Genomic DNA, 18968 nt, shown 5'->3' with positions numbered 1-18968 from the left:
AACATTTTTTTGCACCTACTGTGTGTTTTGTGTCTTCATGTAGCAAAATAAGGATCCACTGTTAAATGCAACTGTGACCAAACTGATGGAGTTGAAGAAGAAGAACCTGGATGACAAATTTATTATTAGTTTGTGCAAACTGTGTAAGCACTTCCCACCCATTGCTGATCGGTAAGTTCAGTTGGACATTCTTTGTTTTTTGTTTTTTTTATTTGTGACTGGCTCCGTCTATTTTAGAATCTGAGTAAAATTTGGTAAATTGCGTGTATGTATCTACGTTAGATTTGTGAATGCTGTTTTCTACATGCTGCCAAAACTACATGGCATGCTGAAAACATACTGCCTGGAGTGTGTCCTGAGTCGTGCTGATGTCATCCCTGACATTTTCCTCCACCTCAAGACCAAGGGCTTCACCCAGATGATGGCCCACAGGTTTGTACATGTTTCAATGGCACTATAATGAAGAAGCTATGGCATGGAGGAGCAGCAAGTAAAGTGTAAATCCCTCACCACTGGCGTTTAGTCCAATCCTGCAGGAAGGTGGATTGGCCACTGTATATTGCTCTTAGATATGAATGAATATGTGCGTGTTTGATGCCCAGCCACCATGATCCTGTCCAGAATAAAGCAGTTATTCAGGATTACAATATCACAGACGAGCCTTTTGCATAACGTTTACAGTGATGCACCCTCAGTGCTCCAGATTTTATAATTTACATAAATTACTGGTGAATTCACAGTTCAGACAGTAGTTTGTCTGTAAGACTAATTATGGGTTTCCCCCTGTGAACCCATGTGTTCTGATACGTTTTGTGCAGTAATGGTTAATTCACAGTAACTTGCGTGTCACACAGTCTACTTAATCTTGTTCTAATGATAATAGATTAAAACGGTATTATTTAAGGAAGAAAACTGTATAATTGTTGATAAAGTGAACCTTACTGTACTTAATTTATTTAATATTTATGATAGGAATTTCCAGTGTCGACGGTTTATCAGTCAGGAAGTCTAAAGGAAAGGACATTGTGTGTTCTGTTTTTCTGCATTTTTTTTCATGTTACATTAGCATGAAGAGACATACTATGTTAGAGATTTGATGACTTGTAACATAAAGAACTAAATAGTTGCACAATATTTAACATAACTAACATACAACATGTCTTTAATAAATAAAACATTATCACTGATCATTTTTCTACAACAGCCCCATTAAGTTGCATGGATTCCTTGAGTGGATTATTACTATATGCTTGCTTTCTTAGAGATGAGGTGAGGCAGCGAGTGTGTCTGGACATCGTGCATAAGATCCTAGCTATACTAAAGCCTGAAGAGATGAAGGAAATTTTGGAGGCAGTCAATGCCTTTGTCTCTCACCCCTCCCCTGTATGCAGAGAGAGGATGTATGACATTCTCATGTGGATTCAGGACAATTACAGGTACCTTCTGTTCCCTCCAGCTCCTCTTCATAGGCTTCAGCAATGACGTTTTCCTCCAGAGTTTTTTCTACTCGTGTTTGTATTAACTATTAATTAGAGTTTTTAATCTCTGTGTTCTTCTTCCTGTAATTGTGTGTTTACAGTGATGCCGAGAGCAGAGAAGATAGCACATGTGTGGAGGTGTTAAATGAGGCCAAGGAAACACTTCTTCAAGGGCTGACCGATGAAAACCAGGGCTTACAGTGAGTCCTGCACACAGCACCTCTACCTTTTTTTTTCTACATTGACCTTTAGATCGATGCTCTATCGTACTATTGTACGCATGCCGTGTTTTCTAAGGCTATACGTCCGAAACTTCTGGAGTCATGAGAAGCGTTTATCTCCATCTACGCTGGAGAGACTGCTGGTGGTGCTGAGCTCTCTCTACTCAGCCCGCATTGAGGAGCGCTTCCTTAGCCTGGCTACAGACCTGCTGCTGGAAATGACCAGTCAGAGTCCTGACTACTCACGCAATATGTTTGAGTTCCCACTCTCAGAGTGCAAATTTCAGGTAATCCTTTAGGCGTATCTCATTTGCACTAGCATATTTTATTTATTTTCATTGGCGTCTGTTTTTACTGCCGCATACCCTAACTGTCGCTGTTTATTCATGTTTGTGTTTTGTGTAATCTCCAGGATTACACGATTGACTCTAACTGGCGTCTGAGGAGCACAGTGCTTACGCCAATGTTCATGGAGACCCAGGTGACCCAGGCAACTGGCACACAGCGGGCGGACAGTGCAGAAATGCAGCCAGCCAGCATGAAAGGCCAAATCCGTGCCACCCAGGCCTCTCTGGAGTTTTCCCAGACTCAGGCACCTGGTCCAGGTGCTTTCCTCTATAGTTTTACCCATCTGTAATGTTCAGGGGGTCTTTTTCAGGTTCATTATTATTGTTTGTGGTCTGTTTTCTGTTGTGTTTGTTAAACCGGCTTCTGGCCTGATGTGAACTTTTATTCTTCCATATAAACAAAATGAATGCATGAATGATTTTTTCTAATAGTAAGCAATATTTCAGTGCTTTTCAGCTGTGCCAGGAAAAATACATACAACCCTTTAATTGAAACAAATTTCAAACTGTCAGCAACAACTTGGCAAGCTTTAGGCATCATGATAAACTGGATCCTTACCTAACATTACCTTTTTCGGCTTTTTAGGATTAGCATGCCCAACATTTTGAAAACATTAGAAAACAAATGTCAAACTAAAGAATATTTTCCAGCTACATCAACATCCTGTTGGTTTTCCCAGGCCTTCACAAACATATACTTGTTTGTTTCACTGAATCTTGCACTTTATGAACTATAGATTGTGAAGGTATACATTTCTGCCTAGTTAAACTGCTTGTATGTGCTTTCAGGTCGGCGTGCAGCATATAACTGGTTAACTGGAAGTAGCGTGGACACACTAGCAGACTATACCTTGTCCTCTGAGTCTGAGACCTCTCTGCTGGTGTTCGGGAAGAAGAGAGCAGAGAGACCCGTATCCTGGCGAGCCGCAGGTGCCAACTTTGGCTCTAAGCGTCTGACAAATCCTACTGATGAGACGGACAGTCGAAGTGCAGGTCCGTTAAGTCTCGCAGAGGTCCCAATGTTCCTTATGTCAAACTGTCAGTAATCAAGAGCTATTGACATGCCGCTGTTTATACTCCAATGAAAGAAATGTACATTTTTCTGTACAGCTGAACGGGAAAGACGGGCTGATATTTTGAGACTGAGGCGACGGTTCCTGAAGGACAAAGAAAAAGAAAACATAAAGTTTGCCAAGAGGGAAATCCAGTCACAAAGAACCGAAAGGGTAGAAATCGCACACTGATAACTGATTTGGTGCTGTCATGTGTGGCTGTACAAGGTTTTGTTTTGTTTTTGTTGCTGCAACTCACGTTTCTGTGTTGATCAGGAAAAAAGAGCTACCCAGAAAATACAACGAGAAGCTCAGGTGACCTTGTACCGTAGCTACAGGGTGGGAGACCTGCCTGATATTCAGATCCAATACAGCAGTCTAATCGCACCCTTACAGGCCCTCGCCCAGGTAACAGCTTATCTTTAATGGAAATACAGCATTCCTTTAATGAAAACGTTTTCTGATCATTTGTCTCTGGCCTCCGCAGAGAGATTCCACCCTCGCCAAACAGCTGTTCAGCTCCCTGTTTTCCGGCGTGCTGACAGAGATGGAGAAATCCCGGCCTTCTAAAGAGAGGGAGGGAATACTGAATAATTTACTGCAGGACATGAACAATCTCCTGCACAAAAGCACAACATACTTCCCACCATTTATTGCTTGTGTGCAAGTATGTTGACAGTGTGATTCAGAAATCACTATCCGGATATTATTCTGGATAAATAATAACAATTGTCAGTTCCCACATCTGTCAATATATATTTGAATATTTCAGCATTTTTCAATGAAATCTGCATTGTTATATACATTTAATATATGTGTCATTACAAAACCTTTACTAGTCAAAGCCAAGAAAGGGCAAAGTTCCTTTAGGGGTAATGGAAATTTGGGGGCAGTTTTTAATACCTGTGTGATACAGAAAAACAAAGCTGTTCTTATGTAATATTATCTTTCTAATACTGAAGTAATGCACTAAACCGTACATTTTAGAATTCATGGTATCTTTGATCTGCTAGAAATTCAGGTATTGTGTTTACATTAATGCATAAGATGCAGTCTCTGGAAAGCAATATTTTTGCTGTGGAGTAGATCAGGATTAGTTTAAAAAACATTATAATATTCTTTAACCTTATCCCAGTTGTAGTGGTCTTGTCTGTACTGTCTAGTTCTACTTTCCCATATAGATAAATACACCGATCAGGCATAACATTATGAGCACCGACAGGTGAAGTGAATAACACTGATTATCCTGTTAGTGGGTGGGATATATCAGGCAGCAAGTGAACATTTTGTCCTCAGAGTTGATGTGTTAGAAGCAGGAAAAATGGGCAAGCGTAAGGATTTGAGACAAATAGTGATGGCTAGACGACTGGATCAGAGCATCTCCAAAACTGCAGCTCTTGTGGGGTGTTCCTGGTCTGCAGTGGTCAGTCTCTATCAAAAGATCTGCTGGTGCCAGAGCCCACAGCACACCTTCAGGGTTCTAGTGGAGTCCATGACTTGACGGGTCAGGGTTGTTTTGGTAGCAAAAGGGAGAGCAACACGATATTAGGCGGGTGATCATAATGTTATGCCTGATTGGTGTATGTTGCAGTAGAGTTTAAATCATGTTAGAAGTACATTTTTTCCCTATCTTTCTTAATTGAGAACTAATAAGCATAACTGATTTTTGTGCAGGATATGTGTTACCAGCACTCAGCTCTACTGGATGTGCAGCCTGCCAGTGTCAGTGCCAGCTGTTTGGCCAGTCTTCAGCAGCCCATGGGCATCCTCCTTCTGGAGCAAAGCCTTTTACACTCCAGCAGTGTGCCAAGCGAACCTCCCTCGAAACGAGCTCGAAGCAAGCAAGAGCTGCCCCCTGACACCGAGCGCTGGATTCATTTAGCTAAGTGAGTTCAGCTCTCCTCTTTTTGTTAAATACATTTTCAGTTTCATCTTCCTCTGGTTTTTTTTTTTTAGTCAGTACAACATGTTTAGTGGAGCGATTTCCTTTTGTGTGAAAACTTTAGGTTGTATAGGTCTTTGGGCGATTATGATGTGGTGAGGGGCATCTTTGGTGGAAAGATTGGCACAAAGTCCATCACATGCACTGCACTGCAGGCAGAAGCCAAAGGTGACTACGCTGAGGCAGTAAAGCTTTATAATGAGGTAATGCCAATGCATAATGCCATGACACATTTCTTAATTTTATAAAACAAATAGAAGTGAATACATATTATCACAACGCTCTTATTTACAATATGTTCATATTGAACATCCTTTCAACACATTTAATAGGCCACTGTTCTAACTGGATACTTTATTTAATGAAAATCCTGCTGTTAGCCATCACCCAGAAGAGGATGGGTTTACTTTTGAGTCTCTTTCCTCTTATTGATTCAAGAGAGATTTTCCTTGCACACATCACCATAATGCCTGCTAATTAACACAATTTCTGATTTTCTCTGAAGCTGCTTTGTGACATTGGTAAAAGTGCTATATAAATAACACGGAATTAAACTTGTATAATTATTTACTATTCAAAAGAAGTTCTTAAAAATGACAAAAACCTAAAAATGAGTGATTTTGAGTATTGATCGAATACAAGTGATGATCATTTTAGCTACTGTCTGTAACGCAGCTTAAAAAAGTCAAAAGAAATTGGACATATTTGGACAAAATAATTTTTTTTTCTGCTTGCAACATACTGTGACCCCTCTACTTTAACACAATACATAAATATTGAACCAAACCAGTACTAAAATATCTTTTACGCTTTGCAATTTTCTCTCTTTTTAAACTTTGGAGTAACCAGATTTTAAGATGCGATACTTTTGCTTGAGGCTGAGATGTGTACAAAACACTAACATATTTCACTACATGAAATATTTGTAGTTTTTCCCACTACAAGTGAAAGGCTTTCCCAGATCACTACACACATATCTACAGGTTAAACAAAGCACAGTTTCAGGTTTAACCTGTGTTCTGATGTATATGCTGTGATAACTTCTTCTTGTGTCTGCCTTAAATGTGTGCTTTTCAATAATCCTGGGAGTTTGTTTCATGGCTCAGGCACTGAACACAGAGGAGTGGATGGATGGTGACCCCACAGACACAGAGAAGGATTTCTGGGAGATAGCAGCTTTGGACTCCTACAATCACCTGACTGAGTGGAAGTCTCTGCAGTACTGTGCTACCGTCAATATAGACCACAGTTTGGACAGGATGTGGGAAGACCCATTTTATCAGGTGGAAATTTGTCAGACTGTGTGCATGTTATAAAGCAGATTGGGGAAACACATTTTATTTTCTTTTGCTGTTTTTTATTAGATTAGTGTATTACAAAAATTAGGATTTTACTGTGCCTCAGCTAAAAATTTTTACTAAGCTTTCTGATGTGGATCTGAACTGAACCCTCACTTATCAGTAATTCATAAATTAGTGCCTTTTCAGTGCAAGATGCAGTATTTATTAAGATGAAGAGGTGAAGCTAAAGCTGCTTGTTGAATGCTTTGGCTCAGGAACGCTTCAAGTATTCAATCTATTTAATCACTCTATTACTTCTTGTAAATATATTACTACTACTTCAGTCTATTACTACTTGTAAAATAAGTCTGATTTAGTCTTAAATATAAATACTTTGCTAACATTTTATAGTATTCATAATCACAGAGTCTCCATGTCATATGTCCTTCTGGCACAGAGAGAGCATTTTAGAAAACTCTCTCATTTTTTTTAGACCTAAACTGAGTGAATTATCAGAAGATGATCTACACACACGGCACACTCCAAAAGGTTGGAGATGGTAGTGAGAGACACAGATGCAGTGCTCTAAAAGTCCAGGTCCTTTCAATATCGTATTATTGACTCCAGCCACATATCGGAGTGAAACTGTGGATAAACCAGAGATGTCCCAGCCATGCAGTGTGGAATGTTATGGCTCTGTCCATGTCCTTATGTGCAACAGGCACCTGATAAACCTGTGACTCGACACTCCAGCTACTGATTGCACACATTTCACAATACAAACAAAAAGGTTTACATTTCATGAACAGGCATCTACCCATCACTTATTAAAATTCTGTCTTTGCTTAAGAAAAGTACATTGGCACATTTCTCCACAGCACTAACATGTACTGCTTTAAAAGCCACTTGCATAATGTGTGGCATGTTTACATAAGCAGTTATATGCAGCTATGTAATTTTTACAAACCTGCACTTGTATCTTTGAATAACCGCATTGTTGCACAAGATTTTCACAGTTTAGAATGAGATCCCTAGGGTCTGTAATACTGTCAGACGCCAAAAAGGCAAAGACATAACACTATTTATCTTGAATGTCCACCAGGAAACGTACCTGCAGTACATGATGCGCAGCATGTTGAAGCAGCTGCAGCAGGGGCAGAGGGACCAGGCTCTGCTGAGCTTTGTGGATGTTGCCATGAAGGTGGAGCAACGAAAACTGGTGATGGAAACCCACTACAGTCAAGACCTCAGTCTCCTGTACATCCTGCAAGAGGACTACGATCGCGCCAAATACTATGCCAACAACTGCATGCAGGTCTTCATGCAGGTCAGTTTTGGGTTTGGTGAATAATAAAAGAATCAATGAGCTGAGTCCTAATGTTTATTATATTTATATTTAGTGAGATTTAGATACCAATTCTGTGAAAATCTTAGTTTGTAAAAGTAGGTTTTGCATGTAATGGAAATTAGTTCAAAGTCTAAGTGGGCTCAGCTAACAGATATGGATATTTTTTTTAAGAAGCAGTGGAAAAAATGTACACTATATGACTTACGGTTCACATGAGGAAGGGCAAAATGTAAACTGCTGTTCGAAGGAGCCAGGATCAGTCCGAGCGATCCCATCTTGCTGCCCAGCTTACAGTTTGACCACCATGATTTGTTTTCATGCATATAAGAAGAAGACGAGCAAAAGAAAAGAACGAAAAACAGCAGCAAAGACAACGGAGTTCCAGTACTTTAGTGTTCGTCAGTGTTTGGACCTCTAATTAGTTGTGGTTTTACAAAAAATTAGGAAAATTGTCGCTTACTCAAGCATGTGGTTTTTTTTGTTTTTTTTTTAACACTATTGTGTTGTACAGAACTACTCCAGTGTTGATCCTCTGCTGAACCGCAGTCGCCTGACCATGCTCCAGTCAGTGCAAGCTCTCACGGAGATCCAGGATTTCCTATATTACATCACAGGAGAGGGTGAGCTGCCTAAATTCTTTAACAACACTAGAAAAGACTAAAAACATTAGTCATAGTTGTTCATGATTTGGATGGCTTTCATTTACATATGATAGCCTCAATAACTTGTTCAAACATATAATAACTTGTATAACTGTTCTGCTCCCTATCAGTCTCAGAGAGCTCTTTGAAAGGTCTGATCAAGAGGTGGACAAGCCGCTACCCTGATGCTAAAATTGACCCCATGAACGTGTGGGATGACATCATTATATCCCGGTAAGTCAACTCAGCTTTGTCATCTGAATAGATTTATCTTTCAATAAATGATCAGGTCTGCACAAGTTAATGAAATCTGACTTGCCTTCATATAGTGGTGTGTGTGTGTGTGTGTTAATCTAATATGTATCATCTCATGTTCTAGGTGTTTCTTCCTGGATAAGATCTGGGAGAAGCTGTGCTCATCTCCTGCTAACAGTATGGAGGTGGATGGTGCTGAGCAGGAAAGCACAGCTGAAGAGCTAGGAGCACTAGTGAAGGACTGCAAGTTTAATATGAAACTGAACATGGCAGATAGTGCCTGGAAACAGGTACTTCATAATCACGTAATCTTTCAGCACATTAACAAAGCCCTGCTAACCTAAGGTGCACATCAGAGTCTACACAACACAAACACTTCCCATGTGCATATTTATATCTATATGAAGGATAATAAAAAGGAAGAAGCCTGAAACAAGATTTCCACTAACTGATCATGTGTTCTATAGAATCATGGAACTTTACAAATAATTTTACTTTTTTCCTTGTGTGTGTATCACTCCAGAACAACTTCTCAGTAGCGACCAAACTGCTGAAAGAGCTTCACAAGGAAGCGAAGGCTGAGAAAGGTCGATTACAGCGCTGGGTTCACAGCTTCACCCGTTTCAGCCAGCGAAGGAGCCAGAGCCAGGGGATTGCCGAGCGGATTAGCTCCCTGCTCAAGACTGTCCCACTGCTTGGTAGAAACTGTTCCATCTTTCAAATGTCTAATCTAGACTTTCTTTCACAGTCCAGAAATGTGTTTAACATCGAATAAAATAAAAGGGCTCTTAATTCTGATTTATGTTTTGGTGTTGTGTAGAGGAGTTTGAAAAACATAGTGAAAGCTTCACTGGCAAGGTGTTCAGAGAACAGAGGATCCTGCTGGGTACCACCTTTGACCATTTGGCTAGCTCTGTGCACCGCAGTCCCTCTGCTCTGGAGGCCCTCGGAGAAGAGAAAGCACAGAGAGTTCTACAACTTTCCACCGCAACTTCTAGTGACAAGGTAGCTTTTGGGGTTTAGCTGAAATTATTTAAAATGTGAACACTGTTGCATTTGAGTCGGTACAAAGATTTGTGCACTGGGACATTTTATTATAGGACAGTTCTGGGCTTCTTAGTTCCAGTGAAGAGAAATGGTAATGCTACAATATAGAGATCTTCCAACTTTGTGGCAACAGTTTGGGGAAGAAAGAAATATTCTGTGAGATTTCAGGTGTCCACATACGTTTGACCATATATATATGTTTTTATACACTATATTGCCAAAAGTATTCGCTCACCCATCCAAATAATCAGAATCAGGTGTTCCAATCACTTCCATGGCCACAGGTGTATAAAATCAAGCACCTAGGCATGCAGACTGTTTTTACAAACATTTGTGAAAGAATGGGTCGCTCTCAGGAGCTCAGTGAATTCCAGCGTGGAACTGTGATAGGATGCCACCTGTGCAACAAATCCAGTCGTGAAATTTCCTCGCTCCTAAATATTCCACAGTCAACTGTCAGCTGTATTATAAGAACGTGGAAGTGTTTGGGAACGACAGCAACTCAGCCACGAAGTGGTAGGCCACGTAAACTGACGGAGCGGGGTCAGCGGATGCTGAGGCGCATAGTGCGAAGAGGTCGCCAACTTTCTGCAGAGTCGATCGCTACAGACCTCCAAACTTCATGTGGCCTTCAGATTAGCTCAAGAACAGTGCGCAGAGAGCTTCATGGAATGGGTTTCCATGGCCGAGCAGCTGCATCCAAGCCATACATCACCAAGTGCAATGCAAAGCGTCAGATGCAGTGTTGTAAAGCACGCCGCCACTGGACTCTAGAGCAGTGGAGACACGTTCTCTGGAGTGACGAATCGCGCTTCTCCATCTGGCAATCTGATGGACGAGTCTGGGTTTGGCGGTTGCCAGGAGAACGGTACTTGTCTGACTGCATTGTGCCAAATGTAAAGTTTGGTGGAGGGGGGATTATGGTGTGGGGTTGTTTTTCAGGAGCTGGGCTTGGCCCCTTAGTTCCAGTGAAAGGAACTCTGAATGCTTCAACATACCAAGACATTTTGGACAATTCCATGCTCCCAACTTTGTGGGAACAGTTTGGAGCTGGCCCCTTCCTCTTCCAACATGACTGTGCACCAGTGCACAAAGCAAGGTCCATAAAGACATGGATGACAGAGTCTGGTGTGGATGAACTTGACTGGCCTGCTCAGAGTCCTGACCTCAACCTGATAGAACACCTTTGGGATGAATTAGAGCGGAGACTGAGAGCCAGGCCTTCTCGTCCAACATCAGTGTGTGACCTCACAAATGCGCTTCTGGAAGAATGGTCAAAAATTCCCATAAACACACTCCTAAACCTTGTGGACAGCCTTCCCAGAAGAGTTGAAGCTGTTATAGCTGCAAAGGGTGGACTGACGTCATATTGAACCCTATGGATTAGGAATGGGATGTCACTTAAGTTCATATGCGAGTCAAGGCAGGTGAGCGAATACTTTTGGCAATATAGTGTATGTGTATATATATATATATATATATATATATATATATATATATATATATATATATATATATATATATATATATATATATATATATATATATATATATATATATATAAACGAGTACAACGAAACAGATTCATGATGTTTTATGATTATTCATCTAATGACAAAAATGGCTCTTTGCACCTGCACATGTTGTATAACCTACTCAAGAACACACCTGAAAATCTAGCTTTCTTTAAATTTCCATCATTTCCTTTTATTTTTTGTGCTCAGTATGCTATCTGACAAAACTGAACACTTTATACAAATGTCTCTTCTTTGAAATATTAGGTGGTGGAGGGTCTGCAGAGTCGTGCTCTCGAGCTGTTACACAGTGCTGCACGCAAGGCTGAGGAAGAGGAGCAGTCATTCAGCCAAAAACATGCAGACACATTGGGCATTGTGGAGGCCTACATGACTCTTGCTAACTTCTGTGACCGGAGACTGAGGGAGAACGAGCAAAGAGAAGAGAGTAAATCTAACACTGCATACCAAACCTAATGTTTCTATAATGCTTAGCATTCTATAGTCTTATGTTTAATGAACCATATTAAAGCTATAAGAATGAGGCTGTTGTTCCACTTGTCCTGGGACTAGGCTTCCCATTGCATGAAAAAGCAAAATGTAACAAATCAAATCATCTGCTGAAGTAGATGTCTTGTGCCTGTCATGTTCATGTTTTGCAGCGAGCAGTTCTCTCAATATGCAGAGTTTACCTGCTCATGTAGTGAAGATGATGCTAAAAGCACTGAAGCTCAACTCTGAGGAAGCCAGACTCAAGTTCCCTCGCCTACTGCAGCTGGTGGAGCTCTACTCTGCAGAGACGCTGGACCTGATGGCCAAGGAGGTGGAGTTTGGAATAAAATTTAAGAGTCAGAAAAAGGGCTTAGAGTGTAGGATTGTTATTTTAGGTTACTTTTAGATTTGTCAAGTCCTAGTGGTATCCATGTTGTGTTCTGATAGGTGGTAAGCGTGCCTTGCTGGCAGCTGATTGGCTGGATCAGTCAAATGATGGCTCTGCTGGACAAGCCAGAGGCAGTGGCGGTGCAGCATGTATTGAAGGAGATTGCAGATTGCTACCCACAATCACTCATCTACCCCTTCATGATAAGCAGTGAAGGCTACACATTTGAAGAGTCTGTTATCGGTCAAAGGAACCAGGAGTTTGTCCATAAGTATGCTGATCTGGGTACTAGATTATTATAAGCATGTAAATGAAGAAAAACATCATGTGACTATATTTTGTGTGTGTTCCAGGCTGAAGGAGAAACTGGATAGAGGAGGAGCTTTTCAAGAGTTTGTTGATGCTCTTCAGCAGCTCACCAACCCTGAAATGCTCTTTAAAGTACTAAATTCATTTTACATTTAATTTGCTATAACATATATTTAACAGAGAGGCATTTCATCACGTGATCACTTTTCTTTTGACATGACAAGGCATCATTTTTATTTATTTTATTTTATTTTTTTTCCTTTTATTTTCTTCGGCTGTGTTGTAAACAGAATTGGTTGTTGGTAGAGCTCTGAATTATGCACAGCTTGATTAAATCACATGCTCATTGCTTTTAAAATTTTTTCCTTAATTATCATATTTAGGCCTCGTTACCATTTTCCAAAGTGTGAAGAAACAAGTGAATCTTAACTTGGGAATAATCTTTTCTTTATCTACTCCGAATAATTATGTTGTATTAAAAACTCACCATTAATGAATGGAGAACTACTTAAAACTTCTTCACATATTCAGCACAATATCTACCAAAATACTATAAATATTATTCTTAATATGCTTTTAATCTTAAATATCCATTAACATGTATGATATTTACATTGGTGTCCTGTCCATTCTGTTTGTCAGGATTGGTGGGATGAGGTTAGGAGTCAGTTGGAGAAGCCCACCATGAGCAAGGAAAAGATGAGGTCACTGTATGAAGACATGAGCACATCGCTCTTAAACTCCAAAGCCCCAGGCATCGGATCCTTCCGGAAAAAATTCAGCCAGGTTCTCAGTTATGGCACATGAAACTATTATGCTCTTCATCATTTCAGTGAATAATTAACTGTATTAAGCCTGTATTTTCTGTTTGTGTTTCTAAAAGAAATTCTCCAAAGATGTGGAGAAGATCTTTGGCCCAGGTGGCTCAAAGGTGTTCGAGAAGCGTAAAGATAAGGATTATCTTAAGACGGTGGATGATCAGGTGTTGGCCATGAGAGGCTTCCAGAAGGAGCCAGGGAACCTGAAGGAGTACTCGCCCTGGCTCAGTAACTTCAGCGCAGACACACTCAGGAACGAGCTGGAGGTGCCAGGTTAGGAGAACATGATCCCACTCCTCAGATAACACAGTGTTTCAGAAAATTTCTCAAGCAGATTTTCAAGACTAATTCGCTTCCCCACTTTAGGACAGTATGATGGAAGGTCCAAGCCTCTACCAGAGTACCATGCGAAGATTACAGGGTTTGATGAGAGGGTATGTACTTGTGGATGGTGGTCCTCATATACTCTCACTGATATATAATAGCATGTTATTGTATTTAACTTTATTTCACTTTTTCTCCTGCATTAATTACTGATAAGTTGTTTGTCAATTCATTGCTTCAAGTAAACTCATTATCCAGGTCAGGGTTGAGGTGGGTCAGGAGTCATAGGTCTACATGTAGACACCCTAAAAGTCTTGTATCAGGAAGATCCTCTAGATGGAACCATGCTTACTTCTTGTTCTGATCTCTCACAAGGTCTTCTAAAGCTATTATGCCAGGCAATATTAAAAATATTAAAAACAGTCCATAATATGAAACGGCTACCTTTTTAAATGTATTACTAAACAAGTCATGTCTTAAAGATGCATTGAGAAATAATCAGTATATTGATGTTTTGTGAAATCCTTACAAGGAAGGGATTCACCCTAGATGGAAGAAATGTACCTCTACATTACAGTGAACAGAATTCCATGTGCAGTAGTGTTGTATTGTTATATTAGACACCGAATTAGACACCACATGGAGTAGAAATGAAGAAATGGAGTTATATGCCTTCTGTCTTGGAAAAAAGAAAGTTTTTCAATTCCGATTCCTCCATCAGCCAGCTGGATAACAATTGTGTGATCCTTAGACAAATAAGCTCACGACAAAAAAATGTTGTAGTCATTTTCCCAAAAAAAGTAAACCAGTGGGTTGGGGAAAAATAAGTACACCTCAATTAAGTTATATGTAGAATCATCATTAAGAAGCACATTTTTCCTCATGCTATATGTAGAATCAGTATTTTTAGGTAGGGTGTGTTTCCTGGCATATGCTTCAGATTCACTGTTACCATGAGCAGGATGAGGCAGAAATATCCATCTTTGATCAGAAATAGAATTTGAATGTTTGTAGGTATACACTTATCCCAGTGATGGATGATGATGGTGATGATATTCAGTTTTGAGGCCACTGTTAACCTGCCAGTAACTCACTGTTCACCATAGCTATAAAACTTGTGCTTCCGTCATTTGTTTTTTAATGTAAATTTATCTTTTATGGGAGAATGTGCACTTAGTCTATTTTTTCCAGGCATTCTGAGAAATCAATGATGGAGAAAGTAATCCTGTAATAAAGTAATTTATGATTATTACACCACATACTGTGCTTTTCTTACTCATTGCTGATGAGTCGGCAACGCAGTCTTAAATAATTTACCCTCACTTTATACAAGCTCTAGAGGCGTTTTGCCAAGTGTGATCACCTGCCCTGACTGTTGCTAATATGCTGCATGAATTTACAGTCTGGGCTTGAAAACCCCAGCCTTTGCTTTATGTATATATATTTTTTAAACCTATAACCATTAGCAGTGCTTTTGCTCTTGGTTTCACTAAAGTCCAAAGCAGTCCACTTGAAATGACCTCAAACAGTGTGATGTGAGGAGCACAGTGGCTTAGTGGTTAGCACTTCTGCCTTCTGAGTTCATGTCCTGCTTCCGTCTTGTCTGTGTGGAGTTTGCATGTTCTCCCTGTACTTCAGGGGTTTCCTCTGGATACTCCAGTTTCCCTCAGTCCAAAGACATATATTATAGGTTGATTTACACACTGTGGACAATACAAAGATTCCATTGTGTGTGCAGTTGTACCTTACATTGGGTTTCCACCCACCTTGTGCCCTCAGTCTCTAGGACTAGACAGCTTCTTTGTGACCCTGTGTAGGATAAGCGCTAGAGAAAATGGATGGTTCGAAGGACGTTGATGTATAAGCCAAACATTAATTGAACTATTTTTTAATTTTGTTATTTATCCCAACTAGCACTTTTATAGCTGCTGGCCCTGATTTATCCACTGGTACTCATTTATGGCACATTTTTACAGGGCAAGGTTGATGCAAGCAGTGTTTATTTAGACTCTTCTATACATGTGTGACCAAAGGTAAAGGTTATGACTTCCATTCGCCGTCCGAAACGTCTTATCGTGCGAGGCGACGATGAAAGGGACCACCCATTCCTGGTGAAGGGAGGAGAGGACCTGCGGCAGGATCAGCGTATCGAACAGCTCTTTGGTGTCATGAATATCCTTCTCTGTCAGAACACGGCCTGTTCACAACGCAGCCTGACGCTCCGTACCTACCAGGTTGTCCCTATAACCAGCAGGTATAGGATCTGTTCCTGGACCTTCTTTCAGTTTAAAGTATATTGGAAGCTCACTACACGTGGGTCACTTTAGGAGAGGTTATTTAGTTCTTATGGCATGATTCTAGTGTACGTATTGAATCCTTTGTATACTGTTTGATGATTGTCTGCTCATGTCAGTTAACAAGTAAAATCATGTTTGTTTTTTGTCTGCAGAATTGGGTTGATTGAGTGGATGGAAAATACCTGCACACTGAAAGACTTCCTGGCCAGTAAAAGAACTGAAAAAGAGCAGAAGAACATGGTCAAGTATGCGATCTATTTAAAGACTATGAATGGCATTTGTTAGTTCTTCTCACAACTGTATTTAGTTTAATTAACACGCAGTGACACCCACTGCTACACTTGTTCTCTAATTCAATTCATTTCATGTTTCTTTGACTTGTTCATTTATCTACAATCTCTACAAAAGTTATAAATCAACTTTTTTCCTTTTGACAGACCCTCTGAAATCTTTCAAAGCTGAATCATTGTAAGGGATTTTGACACAGGCACACCTTTTGTTTTGTGTTTTAGGCCACCTGAGATCTACAGGTCTTGGCTGGATAAAGTTGCTGGGAAGATTAAGGGAATAAGACAGTATGCTGAGACATACAAGTACGTTATTGTCCATTTCCTTCTACTTTAATTACCTTCTACTGTGGTGCAGTGTAATATCTCAATGAGTCTTACCGAGTCTGCTGAAACTGGAAAGACCCAGTGCGCATTACTGTGTGATGTCATTGTTGCTACAGGAAGGCCAATCGCACGGACACTGTAAATAACTTTAAACGGATGGAGCAGAGTGTACCAGAGGATTTGTTGAGGTATGTTACTCATTATTAAGAGTTCCATTACTCTCTAATTACTATGTGATTTATAGTGTGTGGAAAATGATTAGAAAGATTGATACAGAGCAGAGAGATAGCTAGTCTTATTATGCTTGGTGTACTGGGTTAGTTTGGTAATAAAGGCTATTGTGCTGAGCAGAGAAAGTTAATTTTATACAAGCTTTGGAGGTGAATGTGATGCATCGTATGTTGAAATTTTCTTTTTTTTTTTTTTTGTTCCATCCAGGCGAGCCTTTGTGAACATGAGTATGACACCTGAGGCCTTCCTTTCATTGCGCTCACACTTTGCCAGCTCCCACGCGCTGCTCTGCATCAGTCACTGGGTGCTGGGAATCGGAGACCGTCACCTCTCCAACTTCATGATCAATACTGAAACAGGCGGCATGATTGGCATTGACTTTGGCCACGCTTTTGGATCAGCTACTCAGGTTTGCATGCCATTTTTATTCCTTATTTACACACTGCATTAGGTGGAGCTGAAACATGCTGTTTTATATTTTTTTAGTTTCTGCCAGTGCCAGAACTGATGCCCTTCCGGCTTACGCGTCAGTTTGTAAGTCTGATGAAGCCCATGGCGGAATCCGGCCTGATCCGCAGCGTGATGGTGCACTCGCTCCGAGCCTTCAGGAATGAACCTGACCACCTCCTCAACACCATGGATGTGTTTGTCAAAGAACCTTCCCTGGACTGGAAGGTATGATGATTTCAGTAAGGTTATTGGTAATGTTTTGTGAATGTTCAATACTTTTTAGGAGCAGCTGTGCACTTTTCATCTTTTGTAACTTTCAAAAGGTTCAAATCTCTTTTTCTCCTTGTTTCTTCAGAACTTTGCACTAAAGCAGCTTAAGAAAGGAGGCACCTGGACTGAGAGTGTAGACACCAAAGAGATCAACTGGTACCCACTACAAAAGATCAGCTTTGCTCGCAAGAAGCTAGAGGGAGCCAACCCCTCGGTTATAACAAGGTAAGCCAGGTGCCATTCCAGCACTTTCTACAGGCACTTAGCATAGTGTTTCATGAAATTGGATTTAGCTGTTTACATTTTGTATGCAAAACGAATTTAATTTCAGTGGAAATCACAGCGTCAGACACTTCACATCCCAGACTTCTCCTACAATTCAGCTTTCCAGTCAACTTTAACCTTGTACACAAATTCAGGCCCTAAATCCAATAACAAGGCAGTTTCTAGATGCATTGCAGCCATCCTTCATAGAGAAGCTGACCCACGGGGGGGGGGATGTAATTGTACTCTGACACTAAACACACTAAGGTTTGTATGGAAAAGTAACAGGCAGCAACAGACAGGTGTTAAAGCAAACTCATTTCAAATAGCTTGGTTTTGATGTAAAAGGAGCTAAAACGAGCTAGGTTGGAATGTTGTACTGATTCAACTTGGAATTTAACACTAAAACAAAAAAAGTACAGTTATGATGAGTACTGTAGTGATAACTGATATTTTCTCCATCAGTGAGGAGCTGCGCCTTGGATTTGAGAAGGACCCCTCGTTTAAGGGCATGCTGGCTGTGGTCAGAGGAACTGAGGAACACAACATCCGTGCCCGGCTTGGGGAGAGAGAGCTGAGTGTGGAAGAGCAGGTGGACTGTCTTATTGATCAGGCGACTGATCCCAATATACTTGGCAGGACCTATATAGGCTGGGAGGCCTGGATGTAAGGAGCTTTACATATGTCAATACAAATCTTTTCTACTAGAGTTGTAGATGAACCTGTCAGAACAATTCCTGGGATTGCCCCATGTGCTCGGACATCATAACCGGCCTGTGTGTGTTGGGAGGAATTGGGCTGCTACTTTTTGCTCAGGGGCCAGAATTGTGTATTAATGCTTAGAATTGTTTAATAATTAAGGAGTTTTGTTGTCGACTCCATATACATGTGGCACTGTGTAAAGCTGCTGCAATCAAATTTTTAAGCGCAAGCTGGCCAAACTGTCTTCTTAAAGGATATCGCTAAAATAGATGCCCTAATAAAAATAATAGATAAATGGATATCTCTGAAACAGATGCCCTGTTTTTCACCGTCTGAAAGTTATGCAATCGGAAACGTAACAAGTCATGTTAATTATTTGACATGTATACCATGTAAAGGGTTGGTTATTAATTAAACAGGAAGTATGCTGCTAGCTTGAGAGGGCTAGTGCACTAAGAAAGAGCTAAAGAAAATGAAGCGTGCAGAGAAAACAGCTAGCAAGCCTAGATGAGCAGCAGGAAAGACAAGTGAGTGTTCTTTCAGTCACTGAAACGCCACAGAGACATTCAAAGTGCTTGATGAGTCACGGTTTGAATTATGATGTGTCCATGATGATAGCTTGGAGATTCTACTCTGAGCTCTTCAGCTCCTCTGACTTGTAATAGGGTCATGTTTAATGGCTTG

General features: G+C 40.5%; 1 protein-coding gene across 2 annotated transcripts in view; it reads left to right on the top strand.

Annotated features, from left to right (window-relative positions):
* Nucleotides 1-18583, top strand: part of prkdc (protein kinase, DNA-activated, catalytic subunit) — a 41410-nt gene extending 22827 nt beyond the window's left edge. For both annotated transcript variants that reach the window (XM_058394240.1, XM_058394241.1), the window contains exons 53-86: nt 44-171; nt 283-432; nt 1263-1436; nt 1580-1678; nt 1776-1986; nt 2112-2304; nt 2836-3039; nt 3157-3272; nt 3375-3506; nt 3586-3765; nt 4773-4984; nt 5105-5243; nt 6147-6323; nt 7423-7647; nt 8180-8288; nt 8441-8543; nt 8689-8854; nt 9088-9262; nt 9385-9569; nt 11393-11573; nt 11788-11948; nt 12065-12276; nt 12359-12446; nt 12957-13100; nt 13198-13405; nt 13499-13566; nt 15490-15710; nt 15906-15998; nt 16266-16346; nt 16484-16555; nt 16806-17007; nt 17085-17273; nt 17404-17543; nt 18048-18583. In XM_058394240.1, the coding sequence (XP_058250223.1) occupies nt 44-171; nt 283-432; nt 1263-1436; nt 1580-1678; nt 1776-1986; nt 2112-2304; nt 2836-3039; nt 3157-3272; nt 3375-3506; nt 3586-3765; nt 4773-4984; nt 5105-5243; nt 6147-6323; nt 7423-7647; nt 8180-8288; nt 8441-8543; nt 8689-8854; nt 9088-9262; nt 9385-9569; nt 11393-11573; nt 11788-11948; nt 12065-12276; nt 12359-12446; nt 12957-13100; nt 13198-13405; nt 13499-13566; nt 15490-15710; nt 15906-15998; nt 16266-16346; nt 16484-16555; nt 16806-17007; nt 17085-17273; nt 17404-17543; nt 18048-18252 (5343 nt within the window). In that variant the 3' untranslated portion in view covers nt 18253-18583. The remainder of the gene's footprint in view (nt 1-43; nt 172-282; nt 433-1262; nt 1437-1579; nt 1679-1775; nt 1987-2111; nt 2305-2835; nt 3040-3156; nt 3273-3374; nt 3507-3585; nt 3766-4772; nt 4985-5104; nt 5244-6146; nt 6324-7422; nt 7648-8179; nt 8289-8440; nt 8544-8688; nt 8855-9087; nt 9263-9384; nt 9570-11392; nt 11574-11787; nt 11949-12064; nt 12277-12358; nt 12447-12956; nt 13101-13197; nt 13406-13498; nt 13567-15489; nt 15711-15905; nt 15999-16265; nt 16347-16483; nt 16556-16805; nt 17008-17084; nt 17274-17403; nt 17544-18047) is intronic.
* Nucleotides 18584-18968: the final 385 nt, after the last annotated feature.

This window comes from Hemibagrus wyckioides, linkage group LG07, assembly GCF_019097595.1.
Source record: "Hemibagrus wyckioides isolate EC202008001 linkage group LG07, SWU_Hwy_1.0, whole genome shotgun sequence".
NCBI classification, from domain to species: Eukaryota; Metazoa; Chordata; class Actinopteri; order Siluriformes; family Bagridae; genus Hemibagrus; species Hemibagrus wyckioides.
Note: the sequence above shows the minus strand (reverse complement) of the source record. Positions and strands in the feature narration are given on the sequence as shown.